Source organism: Pithys albifrons, chromosome 3 (genome assembly GCF_047495875.1).
Source record: "Pithys albifrons albifrons isolate INPA30051 chromosome 3, PitAlb_v1, whole genome shotgun sequence".
NCBI classification, from domain to species: Eukaryota; Metazoa; Chordata; class Aves; order Passeriformes; family Thamnophilidae; genus Pithys; species Pithys albifrons.
In genome coordinates, this window is record NC_092460.1 from 77,295,795 (window position 1) to 77,310,956 (window position 15,162).

At 42.4% G+C, this 15,162-nt stretch overlaps 1 protein-coding gene across 1 annotated transcript in view; it reads left to right on the forward strand.

Annotated features, from left to right (window-relative positions):
* The window catches only part of CFTR (CF transmembrane conductance regulator), an 85,702-nt gene extending 72,106 nt beyond the window's left edge, over positions 1-13,596 (forward strand). The window contains exons 23-27 of the mRNA XM_071550001.1: positions 1,250-1,405; positions 7,802-7,891; positions 10,265-10,437; positions 10,741-10,846; positions 12,310-13,596. Coding sequence (XP_071406102.1) covers positions 1,250-1,405; positions 7,802-7,891; positions 10,265-10,437; positions 10,741-10,846; positions 12,310-12,516 — 732 coding nt within the window. The 3' untranslated portion in view covers positions 12,517-13,596. The remainder of the gene's footprint in view (positions 1-1,249; positions 1,406-7,801; positions 7,892-10,264; positions 10,438-10,740; positions 10,847-12,309) is intronic.
* The last annotated feature ends 1,566 nt before the right edge of the window (positions 13,597-15,162 follow it).

Here is a 15,162-nt window from a genome sequence, read left to right on the forward strand (position 1 = left end):
AGTGCACTGTGAAACTGCTCATCCCACAGCTGGAGACCTTGTCCAGAAGGATGCTGTGAGGGACAGTATCAAAAGCCTTACTAAAATCCAGAACAAACTACATCCACCATCTTTCTTTTATCCATGAGGTGGGTGACCACATCATAGAAGGATACTGAATTAGTTAAACAACTCTTTCTCTTTGTGAACCTTGTTAACTGTGCCTGATTGCATTATTCTTTAAATATCTTTCAGTAGTACACAGTATAATCTTCTCCATGATTTTTCTGGGAACTGAGGTTAGACTAACCGGAGTGTAGTTCGCTGGGTCTTCCCTCATACTCTTTTTGTAGACTGGAATACAAATTTACATAATCAGTAGATGGGGTAGGTGCAACAAAGAACAGACTGCTCATCATGTTTGGATGCCTGAAGCACTGATACCAAAGGGAAGCCAGGCAGAAGGAAGAATCCTCTTCTTCACCTGTGGATGTATATGGTCGCCCTGCAAAAGCAGACCATGCTCTGATAGGACATCATTAGCCACGTAAATCCAGATGCTGGAAAAGGCAGCATCTCAGAGTTTGCTGGTGGTTACTGCAGATATTGCTCGCTCCTGCAGTTAGTTGGTGCAAACCTACAAGGGAAAACCAGCTTTTTTAAAAAAAACCTCCATGAATTATGTTTCTTCCTGCCTTAGAGATAAGGAAAGTCAGCATCAGCTGGGCAGGCTGAAGACTTGCACAGCTGCTTGGGAGTGGCAAATAGCATGGTGTGTGCTGTAACCACTAACTTAGGCCCAAGCTAGCCCACTACAAATTCATGGTGTGCTCAGAGTTAGGCCCTCTATTTTCAATTCTATGAAAATGGAGTAGCTTACTAGGGTTATTCAAGTGCACTCCCTACTTAGTTTTTGTCTGCTGGATAGGATTTTGCTGAAGAGGACTTCATAGCAAAGTGAAGCAAAAATGCTCAAAGTGCAGGGCTAATCAGTACAAGATAAGAGATATGCAAGTTTCTGACCTTCAGTAAGGGTAGGTTATCAGATTTTTTCATCTTAGTTATTTTTAACACAGCAAAGAAGGTCTGGCCCAGTGTTTGATTCAGCCCTTGCTATAGCCTTTTGTCACTCCCAAGTGAATGACATTTGCTGTTCCATGGAGATCCATTTGGACTGTTCTTCCCTCATGAGATCTCTCCGATTTTTGCCTTAGCCTGTGGTAAATATATGAACAGTATTAAATGTTGGCTGTTATGATTTGCATTGCAGGTAGGCCTTTTAGGAAGAACAGGCTCAGGAAAAAGCACCTTACTTTTTGCATTTTTAAGACTGCTGGATACAGAAGGGGATATCCAGATTGATGGCGTCTCCTGGAACTCAGTGAGCGTGCAGCAATGGAGAAAAGCGTTTGGAGTGATTCCTCAGGTAACGAGATTATTGTATATTTTTGTGCATTTATTTTCATTGGTTCTATATCCATATGTACATAGTTACCTTCAAGATGGAAATTTTTATTTGTATGCTGAGAAACAAACAGAATACAGATTTTGTGAAAAGGGGAGTGGCATGGATGGATGGATGGACAGATGCCATGTCTCACAGCAAATTTTGCCTTTTTAGGGTTTCTACTCCACTCACACAAGAACTTTTCTAGAAATGGGAAGGTAGACCACACTCAGGCAGAAGTGTTTCTAACCTGCTTATCCCTGCTCCTCTGAGACTGCATGTTGATTCAGAATAGGATAGTGCCACCTGAAGAAAAGAAATGCAATCACTCTTCTCAGCTACTGTTTTCTGAAACCCTACATCACATATTATGGTTAACATCTGGATATTGTACATTATCTGTTTTCCCTGACAGGCTGATAGCAAACCATTAAACCTAGGGCTTGCCAATGTCCCCACCACTGCACCAGTTGTGGATTATCTGTCGGAAAAATGAATATTTTTGTCTTCACACAGTAACACTGAAAGGTGATTGTTCATTGTAAGAGCAGGAATGAAAACTTAAGGAATAATAATAATAGTAATTTTAATTCCATATTTTGCAAACAAAAGGAGGACTCAGAATTCAGTTTTTCTGCTTGATTGTCAGTTCTGAGTTGTGATAACTTCCCTTTCAAAAGTGTTATTCCACAGTAGCCTGAGTGGTCTTTATTTAAAGTAGACATGCAAAGAAGGCACAACTCTCTGTGCATTTCCACAATCATGCTCTGAAATTCCCTTAAAGAGAGCCATTTTTTAGCACTTTGATCTTGCCAGAGCAGACCCTTTCTTCACTGCCACATTACACCTGCAACAAATCAACTCCAACAGAGCGGTGGTGAGTCCACTGGTTGGATGCATTTCTTACCTGAGCTCTACCAGTCAGATGCTGCCTGCTGAGCTAAGGCTTGCTTGGCAAGCTAGCCTTTTATAGCTGACCTGTTGTCACACTTTCCGTCCTCTCTTCAACATTTTCATACCTATCTATTCCTTTAAACTTTTATTTCTTTATTATAGCTGGTTCAGTTCTGCAGTGTGATTGTTGCTTACAAGTAGGAAAAAAGTCCCCCTTCAGGTCAAGGCAGCTGTGCAGTGACCTGGATGTGCAGCTGCATCTAGTTAGTTTAGGGAGCAGGTATGTTATAGATCTGTCCTCCAAGGCATGCCTGTATAGCATGAAGGATGCTTTTACCAGTACAAGCTCTGTCTCCACTACAAAATTTTTCTGTATAGCCAAGTATAACTTTCTGTGTTGGAAGTGGCTTTCTTTTCTCTCCCACAGTCACCTGTTTGCTCTCAGTCCTTTCTCCCTTTGGGATGTGGTTGCCCAGCAGGGTTTTTGCTTTCTGTCTCCAGCTGTCCTTGGGAATGCATGGATGGAGAAGAAAACTGAATGCTTGGTGACAAGTAGTCTCATTGTCCTACTGAAAAAATATGAGGAATACTTCTTATAGCTGAATACTCACCATAGGGTCACTAATGGTATAGTAAATATCATTCTACAGCAAAATGCTGGAGATACTTATTACATAAGCTGTTTAACTTGCCTTTCTGCTAGTGAAGTGCATTGTTAGTTCATTGTTAAAATTAGACATTTAGTTCAGTTTGCAAGTCCCCGATACAGGGATCAATGCCAAATAATCCCAGCCCTCCATTCTCTGGAAGGTCATGAGAGTTGCCAGCCTGTTTGTATGCTTCAGCTCACAGCTCTTATCCCAAAGCCTTGCCAAAGAACTGCACATTATGCCTCAAAAGTTCCCACATTCAGAACAAAATGAAGTTTTTAGCAGCACTTTCCCAGCAGAGAAATTGCATATGCCACCCTGCCTTTCCCAGCAGAACAGAGGGAGCCTTTTGTTCTTTGCCATTCACCTACAGCTTCAGTATGGAAAAATAAAGTTGTCTTTCCTTTCCTGGGGGGCTCACCTACAGCAACACCTGGATTTGCTGTCTCCAGGAGAGGCTATGCCAAGAAAAGGAGAATGGAGCTCTGCCTGAGGCATGCTTCCTTCTGAAAACTTCCCAACACTCTCCTTCTCTTCCTTAACCCTAAGTTTTCCAATTTAGTACAAAAGATGTGCTTTTCCTCTGTGGGAATCTCTGTGATGCACAACTGCATAGCACACACGGGGTTCTAAGGTACTGCCGTCTGCTCCATGCAGGCTGGGCTGGAATGACCTGCAGGATGGCCAGGGATCATGCTGAGCTGGAGCAAAGGCAAAACCTCCCGTTTCTTTCAGTATCTTAAATCTGGCTGTCGGTGTCTTGTAGTGGTGTGAAGGGGTAAAACATGTTTCCTGAAGCACCCGCAGGGAAGTTCCTTGCTGTACCTTTGCACATGGCTGCACTTCTGAAGCACAGCCTGCCCACAGCACTGCTTCTACAGGCTGTTTGTCATTGTCCTGCACAACAATTGCACCAGCAACACCAGGCTGTACCGTCACACCCATCATCCCTTCTTTCTGGACAGACCTTTCTGATGTTTCTTCTGTGTGTGTTTGCCCACTACATTTTCAGGTTAAGGCTCTCTTGTATCCAGGTTCTCATGCAGATTGTATCCTGAAGTGTTTAATACAGTCTGATTGAGAAAATGCCTTCAGAAATTTGGCTTTGAATGGAAGCAGAAGACCTGCAGCCAATTTCCCATTAAAATAAATTATGAGAATTCTAAGACCCGTGAGGTGCTGCCAACTCCAAAGAAGGGGTTGACTTCTGATGTTTTCTTGAGTGTTATTCTACTGCATCCTAGTGGATCTCATGCAGTTTTCTGCATGTAGATACTCCACATAGAGTTAAAATCAAGCTTAGCATGGAGTACAAGATTAGTACAGTTTGTGGGACTGCCAGCTGACAAAAAAAAAACAAATTAGTTTTGCTCCTTTATTTTACTGAAGAAGTGAAATTTCACAACATGTATCTTTGTAGTTCCAGTTTTTCAGCAGCTATCACATTTTGTTCATTGAATCTATCTGTCTCTGTCTGCAGCACTGTTTCTCATACCCTTCAGGGCTGCTCACTTTTGGAGGTCATGGGGTTGGCTGTGCTGTGGTGTGCCTGCATACTCCTGCCTGGTGCAGCTGCTGAGCAGTGCCACTCCCCAGGGTGGTCTCACAGAGGGTCCTGCAGGGGCTGGGTTCCTGCAGGGCACTGGGACAAGTCAGCATCACCATACTGGGGAGTGTCTGCTGCATCAGACCCATACACAGAGCAACTGGGGACAGTAATTAATAACCCCATGGGCTCCTTCTGGGCAGCATGTAAGTTGCTTTGTGCATCACAGGTAAAGTGTTGTCAGGAGCACAGCACTTATGTTTACCAGTAAGCTCTATAGTAGGCAAATGTTTTGGCATCTTCAAGGGTGAATGTTACAGAACAGGTCCCAAACAACTTTCAGGTTTTTATTGCTCCCATGCTCTTATTCTTCTCTGTCAATGTGTTAAGGTCAATGTAAAATCTCTAAAGGACACTTACTGAAAACAAAACCTCTAACTCTGCACCTAATACTAAAGCATTCACATCATAACTTGATTTTGTTACATGTTGATATTGCTGCTATATTATAGACAAAGCACAGAAGGCTGCATGGAGGTCATGGTGTTGCTACTTGTAATTCTCTCGTGCCTGGAGCTGCTGTCTGGTTCCATTTGTGCTCCAGCCCTGTGGCATGTGGGAAGAAAGGTCCATGGGTCTGGTTGAGGAACTGCACACAGGTTGCAGCAGCAGCAGCAGCTAGTCACAGCCAGAATACTCTCACTCCTTAGCAGCCTCTTGTCAACTGATCCTTAACTCTTCTGCATGCATTTGCTTAGATACTTCAGGGTCTTGATCTTCCATGTAACACTTAAATTGCTTAGGAAGCTATTGCCATGCTGTAACCACATGCAGAGGCTGTAGCTACTGATGGGGATTAATGCCCTTCAGAGGGGTTGATTGACAATATTTGGGGCAGTCAGAACAGAAAGATGACCATATTTATGTTCCAGAGTATTTTACTTGTGGGTGGATGTCAGGTTTAAGAAACTATTTGTTGTGTAATCACACCCGTTATCATCCTGTGTGAATTTGAACAAGTGACCTAGAAGGTAATGGTTCCAGATTTGCTGCCAGTCTCCTCAGCCATCCATTCCCCCTTCCAATGCTCTCCTTATTTCTAATTCTTCCATGTTTCTGAACAACATAAGTCCTTGGGGTTCACTTTTTTTAGTTTTTTCTTTTTTTTTTCACTAGTTTTTAAGAATGTGGAGAGATTTATTTCTGCTTCTGTTTAAGTAGACTTTAAATTGCCCTTGTGATTCACATGGTATTTACTCAAGTGAACTCTGTGGGGTTTCTAATGAGCTGGAAGGAAGGAGGTGTTGAAATGGAGAGAGAAGTACCAGAATTCAGGACAATGAAATATTTACCTTGTGGGGAAAAACAAACCCCAACCCCGCTTTTAGTAATAGCTTGCTTTTAGTGCCCTCCTTCTCAAAAGAACAGTTATTAGAAACAGCAGCAACTTCTGAAGAAAGTTGTACTCTTTATTGCTCTGCCTGCTGCACTTCAGCAGGAATGTTATTCAGCCCTATCTTTTTTAAAACTGGTTTGTTCAGTTAACTATTCTTTACAACTGAGAAATGAAAATACCTATTCCATTAGTTAAATGTATGGTGCTCACAGTGTGAACAAACCCACCTCTGACACTGTTTCCACAGCATTGTTGTTTCCACCACACCCACTGCTTGGAAGAACCTAATCCTGCTGCAAATATGTTACTTCGCTCATGCCACCTAACCAGTGCAGGACATGGGAAAAAGACTGCACTGTACTTCAGCAAAGCTTTCACTGTTATTAACAATAACAATTGTAAAGGAAAGAGTCTGCCCTTTACCTCTTGTCTATACAAAATGTACTTCAATGATTAATTTTTAGCAGTGTGTGTTGCTGCCTGTGCTGCAGCTCACTGAGTGTGCTGTTGGCCGTGCAGTGAAGGTATCATTACACTTAAACCCATCCCACTGCCTGCAGGGCACCATGGTGCAACTCCTTTTCTCCTCTGCTCTCTTGAATCCGGTATTTCCTTCTCTCGTGTACCAAGAAAGTTATTGGCAATGGCATACATATCATAAGCAAATTAATTAATGTAATTTATTTTCCTCTGCAACATTTAAACTTTTAATTAATCATAATTAAATTATTAATGCAAATATGTGTATAAATCACCTTAAAATCTGGTGAAAGAATGCCAAGTTTCCAGATTAGGTCAGATGAAAATTGTGTTAAACAGGCCAAACTCTGGGAAAGCACTTGCTAATTGTATTTTCTCAGCTATTTTTTGCTGGTACAGCTGATCATTCACTGCTTTTGGTAGCATTTCACTACCAAGACTCCCACGAATTTATGTGACTATGAATCACTGCCATTTCAATATGTTTTCTCTAAATAAATATTTTCTTTAGAAGGACAGAAGGAATTAATTGCCTCAAATCTCTCCTCTTGGTATTTGTTCTTTATGTACAAGGAAAGAGCAAGCAAATGGTAATATTTTTCAAAAAGACAGTATTTCTTTGAGAGCAAGTTTTCTCTTCTATAAACAGCAGGTGTACCTTACAGGACAGAAAACAATGGCTTGTTAAGAAATGTTGTACAACCTCAGTGTTCCTTGAAGAATCTCATTTCCACCAGAATCTGACATACCCATCCCATGTAAAAAGAGATTAAACAAATATTTAATTTTGTCTGAAACATTGCTTTTTTAGCTACAAAACATGTATCTAGGGATGTTTGGTTAAATCTACTTGCCTGAACTGATAGGGAAAGCAGAACAGAGTAGTGAATTTCAGTGTGAGAAGGGTGTGTTCTCAGTGCCAGGAAATGTGTGTCCTCCTCATCTTGTTCAGCGGAAGGCAGGCATGATTTGGAGCAGGGAGAGAGCACAGAGCTGGTTGTTGCTGCTGCAGTTGTGACCCAGGTCCTGGCCTGTCACATCTCAGTGATGGGACAGTGAGAGAGGGAAAAAACCCTCTTTTGTGTTTATTTGTTTGAATATATTTTGCATACTAAAGCATCAAAACTAGTTTTTAAAAGGCTTATTTCAGAATGAAAATACAGGAAATCTTTTATTCTGAAAATGGCTGAAATTTGGGGTTTGCTGTTTTTCATGCAAATCTGGCTAGGATTTTCTTAAGACAGTTGCCAAATCTTTATTATATAGGGATTTTCAAAATCAATCCTTTTTGAAATGATGTTTAAAAAAACCCAAACCTGCGATAAGCACTATTTGGTATTTGCAGAAGGATATTATTTTCTCTGTATGCCATCTACCTCTCTCTACATATGTATATGTTTTTCTTGTAGAAAGTGTTCATATTTTCTGGAACTTTTCGGATGAATTTGGATCCTTATGGGCAGTGGAATGATGAAGAAATATGGAAAGTTGCAGAGGAGGTAAAACTTCAGTGTTGTCTCCCCCTGGTCATGTGGTTACAGAAGGGTGCAAGTCCAATGATTGTCATATTTTACTTTTATATAGAGTCTTAGGGAAAAAGTGCAGATGAAAGACAATGCTGTGCCATAAACAATATCTATTATTAGTCGTAAATAGTTATTGAAATTCTCATGCCAATGTGAAGCCAGCTGGGGGAAGCAGTCTCTGACAAGGCATTCATGCTTATGTACTGCTTGTCTCACAGGAATGTCCTCTGTCATGGAAAATAAGAAACCAGGAATATTAGCCTGAGGGGTTTCTTCTGATTTTATGTTGAGGTTTTAGCAACATTTTTGCTTCCAAGTTCCCCAAGCTTAAGGGCCAGATTGTGTTTCCACATAGCACTGATCCCTATGCATTGCAGTTGTCAGGTGCCACCTGTTGGCTCTGATGGTGCTTCATAGGCTGCAGAGGTGTCCGTACTGTCCAGGGAAAAGGAAGGTGAGCAGTATGAGAGGGAAGGGCTGTGGCCTAGAAAGCAAATGCCTTTTTCAGGGTACAGGTAACTTAATTAATACAGACTTAAGCATGAATTGGTGTCATTCTCCTTCTTCATTGCAAGTCACAAGTATCAGAAAATGCTTAGAAGTGTGGTACTTAATCTGAAAACTTCCTCCTTTCCCATCCAGGAGGTTAACTCTGTCTCTGCTTGATGTCTTGGGCTTATCTAATTTCTTCTCTATGTTTGGAAAAGGCAAAAGCAGACAGTTTCTGTGAGTAATATATTGTAAAGTAAAACCATCATGACATTTAGGTAGTGTGACAGCAGCTTTTCAGACAGTCCTAGCAGAGGTAGCAGGGTTCTCAGTGCTGCTTCTCTGCTTCTCTGAGCTGGGGAGAAAATGGATCAACATCCCCTCTCTTGAAGAAGATAAGCTCTCCTCCTTTAGAGGATTGTTCCCAGTGTGCGTGTGAATTTAGGGTGGGATTTTAAAGAGCTAACCTCATTTACAATGGCATGAAAAAAATTACTTTTAAGGGTTTATTATTAAGGAGTTTGGCAAATTCACATGTGACACTGAGGTTTTCATTCCACAGGCAAGAGTGCAAAGTAAACAGAAAAGAAAAAGAACTGTAATGCTTTTTAGTGGGAGTGATTTGATTGTTTACCAAGTTCATGCTCTTGAAGTCTGTCTCACGACTGGCACTGAGTTGATATGACTTTGGGAGCATGACATGGAAATTAGCTGTCAGCTTATTCCTGACTCATGTTATCTGCTGAGGATTTAGAGCATCTTGCTGAGATCAGCATCAACTTCTTGTGCTTCTCAAATCAACTGCAGAGAGCAAGGCCTTATCTGATGTTTCATTTTTTTATTGTCCCCCATATTTCAGCACCTGATTCTGTCAGACTTATATCAGCTTGTGAGACTGTTTTACTCTTGCAGTCAGCTCTCTGGACCCCATGGGTACATGGAGAGACCTTGTGCAGTTTTAAGACGAAAGCACCTTTTCCAGCCATTAGATGCAAAATTTTCATTAAAGAACATGAGATATGTTCAAAAGAGAAGTGAGGAACAAAGCATTTGCCTTAATTTCCTTACAAACTAAAGCATGAACTCTTCAGAAACTCAACACATACCCACAAACCACAGTTTAATATGGTTTCCATGTAGAATGGAAACACAAATTGCGAATTCCAATTTTTTGTTTTCCCTGGAATGCAAATTAATTGCAGATCAGTAGCATTTTAAAAGTCCAAGGGGCAGGAGTAGCTCTTCATACATTACTGGGGTTGCTTTGCGTTTTTATAATGCTTTTTGGAGTTGTGCAGCTCACATACATTTCCTAGTTCTCATATTTTACAAATATGTCTCTGTAAATGCTGCTGTTAAGGCCAAGGAGCACAGTTTGTTTGGATCTGTGGAAGATGGAAAGCTTTGCTTTGGGGAATACATCTCCCAGTCAGAGCAAACAGGAGCACTGGAAGAAACAGTTAGAAAACACCTCCTGGTCCGGATTCTGGTTTCTGGTCCAAAGGCAGCAGCTTCACTTGCCATGGGCACCCCTCTAAATGCTTTGTCTCCAGTGCCAGAGGGAAGCCCCTCATGTCATTAGCATAAACAAAGTCCGCAAGACCTTTGGGGCAGCACAAGGAGTGTATGGAAGCACTCTCAGAGTTGTAGAGGTAGTGGCCATGGTGACTGGGTTGTTTTCTCTGTTGCTGTAATGTAGCATATGAATTTTGGTCATTTCTTTATAACTCCTAGTAACCAAAGAGGCCTGTTTTATTTTGAAAAATGACTTTCCTTAATATTTCCAATTATGTACATTGCCACAGTTGGCAGTAACTATATCTCACCAGTTTGTCTTGTCTTTTATTTTTCTGGCAGGTTGGGCTGAAGTCTGTAATTGAGCAATTTCCAGGCAAGCTTGATTTTGTTCTTGTGGATGGAGGCTGTGTCCTCAGTCATGGCCACAAGCAGCTGATGTGCCTTGCCCGGTCAGTTCTCAGCAAAGCTAAAATCTTGCTGCTTGACGAACCAAGTGCTCACCTGGACCCTGTGTACGTTTTGTTCACTTTGTCTTCTAATACGAAATAAGAAAATCAGTGAGGCAGCACCATCTAAAGAAACTTTTTGTAACTGAATTGGTCTGTTACTGAACCAGATTTCAGTAATATATGTTAGTAATCTGCATGGGGGATCAGAGAAGGCTGGTTACAACCTTACCTTTTTGGCTAACAGGTACTTTGAGAGCAGAGATGCAGCACTGGAGTCTGTGCATGTGAGCTTTACAACATGCAGCCAGACTAATACATACGGTTATGGGCGTGAACACTGAATGCTAGCATTTGTTTGCCTTTCAGAACTTCCCAAGTGATCAGGAAGACCCTGAAGCATGCATTTGCCAACTGCACAGTGATACTCTCCGAACACAGGCTGGAGGCAATGCTGGAGTGCCAGCGATTTTTGGTGAGCATTTCTCATAGGCTCATTTACTGTTGTTCTGTTACATTTGATGGACATGCAAAATGAACCAAGCAAAAATGGTAATGTTTTCTAATTGATGGAGGTCATTCAGAACAGTTGAGCAATGTCCTCACTGGCAGAAGAGCAGCAGACTTCTGTTTGCTCTTTTACCTGAGCTGTCACAGACATCTGTGTTCAGATGGGCTGAGACATGTTCTGGAGGAGCAGGATTCCCTCTTTCAACCAGAAGGGAAGTTGGGTAGGTTATCCAGCTGCTGATCCAGGTCTTCCATTTTTGTTTGGCTCAGGAGCTCCAGAAAAGTCTCAGCATCTCACAGAGCTTTACCATCGCAAATACAGAAATGGCTGCCTGGGGCAGAGGGGTTTCCTAAGAAAGAAGGGGTTTCTTATCATCATATGTGATGATAAGAAATATGTGATGCTGAATTCTTTCAATAGGCAATGTACATATTCTTTTCATGTTTAATCATGAGGCCAATTCCTCAAGTCCTGGAGTATTTCCTATGTTACATAAAAATGGTTAGTAAAGGAAAGAAAAGGCAAGTTATGCAATTGTTCTTAAAAATAAGGTTCCTTCCTCTCTATTTTTGTCACTTTTCTGTAAGAGGAGATCTTCATTTTATGAAGAGTGAAACATCATTTTCCTTATTTGATGGGGTGCATTAGCAGAGCAGGAAGAACACTGGAAGAAGAGTCTGAGGCTGAAGCAGGCAAGCCAACAGGCAGGTTGTACGTCCTTTTGGATGTGCTGCTCCTCTGTGTGTGCTGGACTTCAGCCTCACCCTCAGCCCACAGCCCCTGGCATCCAGGCAGCCTGTGCTTGGAACAGGTTTCCCACCCTCCAGACCGTATTTTAGCAACAGAGATACTAAATATTCTTTCCTGTCAGACATGTGTCCTCACCTGAGCCATGCTGGCATTGCAGTGCCAGCAAAGGAGCTTGATCTTTCCCTGTCCCCTGCTTGACAGAGGAGACTGGCACAGCCTTACAGGGCAAACCTGTTGTCTCCCTCAAACAGAGGTGAGCAGCACTTCCTTGTTTGGCAAGAAGAAAGCAGAGAAGGCCTGGCACCTCCCTGGCAGCCTTCTCCCCCTGCTTGTGATAGAATTATTTTCTGCAGTTAACACTTTCTTAACCAGGTGGTTTAGCAGTGCCAGAGAAATGCCACAGTACTTGAAGACTTCAGGAAAAGGACTCAGAGGTAAAACCTCTGAGAAACCAGTGAGCCCAGGGGCACTTTTAAACTTGGGCAGTAGACATCTTTTCCATGTTGAAATTTTTATGTATGTTTTGTAGTTGCAGTTAGAAATTGCAATTGTAAATTGGGCTTTTTCTGTTAGATGTTTGCTATGTCTTCATTTCTCTTTCCTGCTCCATTAGTTGTGTTAGCTGAATTCTGTCAGCACCACCACTGCTCTTCTAAACCCATGATATGCTCCTTCAGGTGATTGAGGACAGTAAGTTGCGGCAGTACGAATCCATTCAGAAGCTGCTGAATGAAAAGAGCTCCTTCAGGCAGGCCATCAGCCACGCTGACCGCCTTAAGCTACTCCCAGCACACCACAGAAACTCCAGCAAACGCAAACCTCGACCCCAAATCACTGCCTTGCAGGAGGAGACAGAGGAAGAAGTGCAGGAGACGAGGCTGTGAGACTGTGCAGACTCCCTCTTTGTGGAGTGAATGGTCAGCAGCACCCCATGATGACAGGACCAGCACTGAACCTGCAGAAGCCAAGCACAGGTTGAACCTTGCAGGAGGCGTTCACTGCAGCAGACGCAGGAGCATGTGGGAATTACTTCCCTTCTGTGATTAATCATGTGCAAGTTAGTACATTCTTTGAAGTTTTGCCACTTATAATGAAACCAGATTTCCTTTCAAGAGCTGCTCTAATTTGGTACAAACGAAATGGCAAGCAGAAGTAACCTGTGTAGCCTGACATAATTGTTTCATAAAACTTTTAGAAATGTTCTTGCTGGGATGAGAGGACAAGACAGCAGGAAGAGTGTGAAAAAAAACCTGGGTAGAAAATACCAAAATTGGAATGCAAAAAAGCTGCTTTGGATTCACTTCCTGCAGGCAAATGAAGGGACAATATCAGCAAGGCACACAGAAAACTTCCTCCTCTTTGTTTTCCATGCAGCAACTGTAGTTTCAACTTAGCAGGAAAGGCCAAATGCCACATGTGTAGGTGAGAATAAAGGAAGAAAGGATATTGACTTGGAAGCTAATCAACATCTGTCATGTCTCCAGAGTTAAGAGAGGATTGGTATTTCCTCTTAAAACCCAGAAGCTGTCAAACCAACCCTGTACACATTCACAGTGGGATGAGTGCAGGCTGACATCAGTATCTAGCAAAAGGTAGGATTTCTGGCAGTGGAACTTTAAGAGTCTGCATAGGTCTGGCACCTTTACATGCTTTTTCATTTGGCCTAACAAAAAAAAAAAGAAAGAAACCTCTTAGAAGTAGATTTTAATAATGAAATTAATTTTTATACTCTTCTGGTTTGCAGTTTCATTATGGAACTGAATGTTCTCTAGGTTATTTTATTTATTTTAATATTGTTGCAAACTTTTGCTAAGGAAATTATGTATTTTAAGAGTGATTGCATACTATAAAGATAAATATATTTGTATAAAGTTTTATATTTGGATTGTTGAGGGGGAGGGTTTGCTACTAGTCTTTGATGCCTCATTATGTTAAAAACGAGGGCAGCCCCAGAGTTATGCCAGGTACTGTCCAATGTTGTCTTTGTGCACTAAAGTATTCTTCTACTGATACAGGTGGTTTAGATTATTTTTTTCTTCAAACAAAAATACCCCCAAAGACACTCCCCCCAACCCCCCCCAAAATAACAAAACCAAAGCAAACCACCAAAAAACCCCCTGCCTGTACAATACATCACAACACCCCTGTCACCGTGGGGCAGTCACTGCAGACCGATTCTGCTACTTCAGTCATTGCTAGCTGTCAAAACCATGGGCATTTTAATATTTATATTCTATTTATCACAAAACCAGTGGGTAAAAGGGGCTGTCAGGGCTGGCTGTACTGGGCTGGGCAGCACTAGGTGGTGCCACGGGGCTCAAACACTGCACAGCTATGAGCAAGTTCTCTCAGCTGTGGGTCCCTCACCACTGCCTGAACCCTACAGGTGCAAAGAGCAGCATGTGCAAGCCTTGAACTAAACTCTTCTAGGCATCCTGTGGCTGCAGCTGGAGCTGCTCTGCTGTCCTGCAGTGGCTTCTGGCTGGGTGCTGGGTGTGAGGGCCACTCAAGGTACCACTGGGTCTGGCTGACTCCATGAGCAGTGGAGCTCACCCTCTTTCATTCTTGTTTCCCTCTAGCTCTGCCCCCATTACATACTTTCTGTCCCTCTTTACACATTTCCTCTGGAAACACCTGTTTTATTTTTTTCCCTCGTGGTGTCCAGCCCATACTGTACTTTTATTCTTGTCTGTCTTCTAGCACTTACCAGGGTCTCTTTTCTTTCTGTCTATGGGGACACCTTTGTGCTGCCTGATTTTCTCCACAAAGCAATACCTTCTGCTCACAGTGTGTTCTGGAGATCCTTGAGTTTCAATTTTGTCACGTCACTGTTTCTCTGCCACTAAGCTCTGCTTGCTTTAGCCTTTATGCAATGGCAACACAACTGTATATTGACATAACGTTGCTTTTGAATCCCATCTCCATTCCCCCTACCCCCTTAAATTGTTCACCTTACGCTATTTATCCTTTTTCTCACAAAGCCAGCTCTCCATTTGTACAAGTCTTTACAGCCTGCAGGGAGGCTGGGGCCGCTGCCATGTGTGTGGCCAAGCCTGAGGAGGCATGCCAAGGATCACTCCGGATGTTACTCAGAGTAGCAGACATACCATGTGGGAGAGTTTATTATCAAAATAAATAAGATGATTCAGAAAGATCAACAGAAAAGAATCACTACATCATTAGAATCAGTGCATGCTTCAAAGCTTGCACCATTAGTAGTGTTAGTGGTTTGGGGGATCATAGTTGGAGTCAGAAGGTGCCAAGCTGGACTGAACAGACAAGGAGACATTTCAGGAAAGGAAAAGGTAAATACAGCAGGAGCATGTTGTAGGTGGGGCATATGGAAGCTGCTGATACAAAGATTCAGAAGGAGCACTTTGAAGGAAAAAATGTCATGTGATGACTGTCCCCACCCCGGGCCACAACACTCATTGAAACAGCTTCTGCCATCAGTACCCAGCTACCACCACCACACTGCCTGTCCCAAAGAGCCCAGGCAAGATGCTGCACAAGTTCTCTCTCTGCCCTCT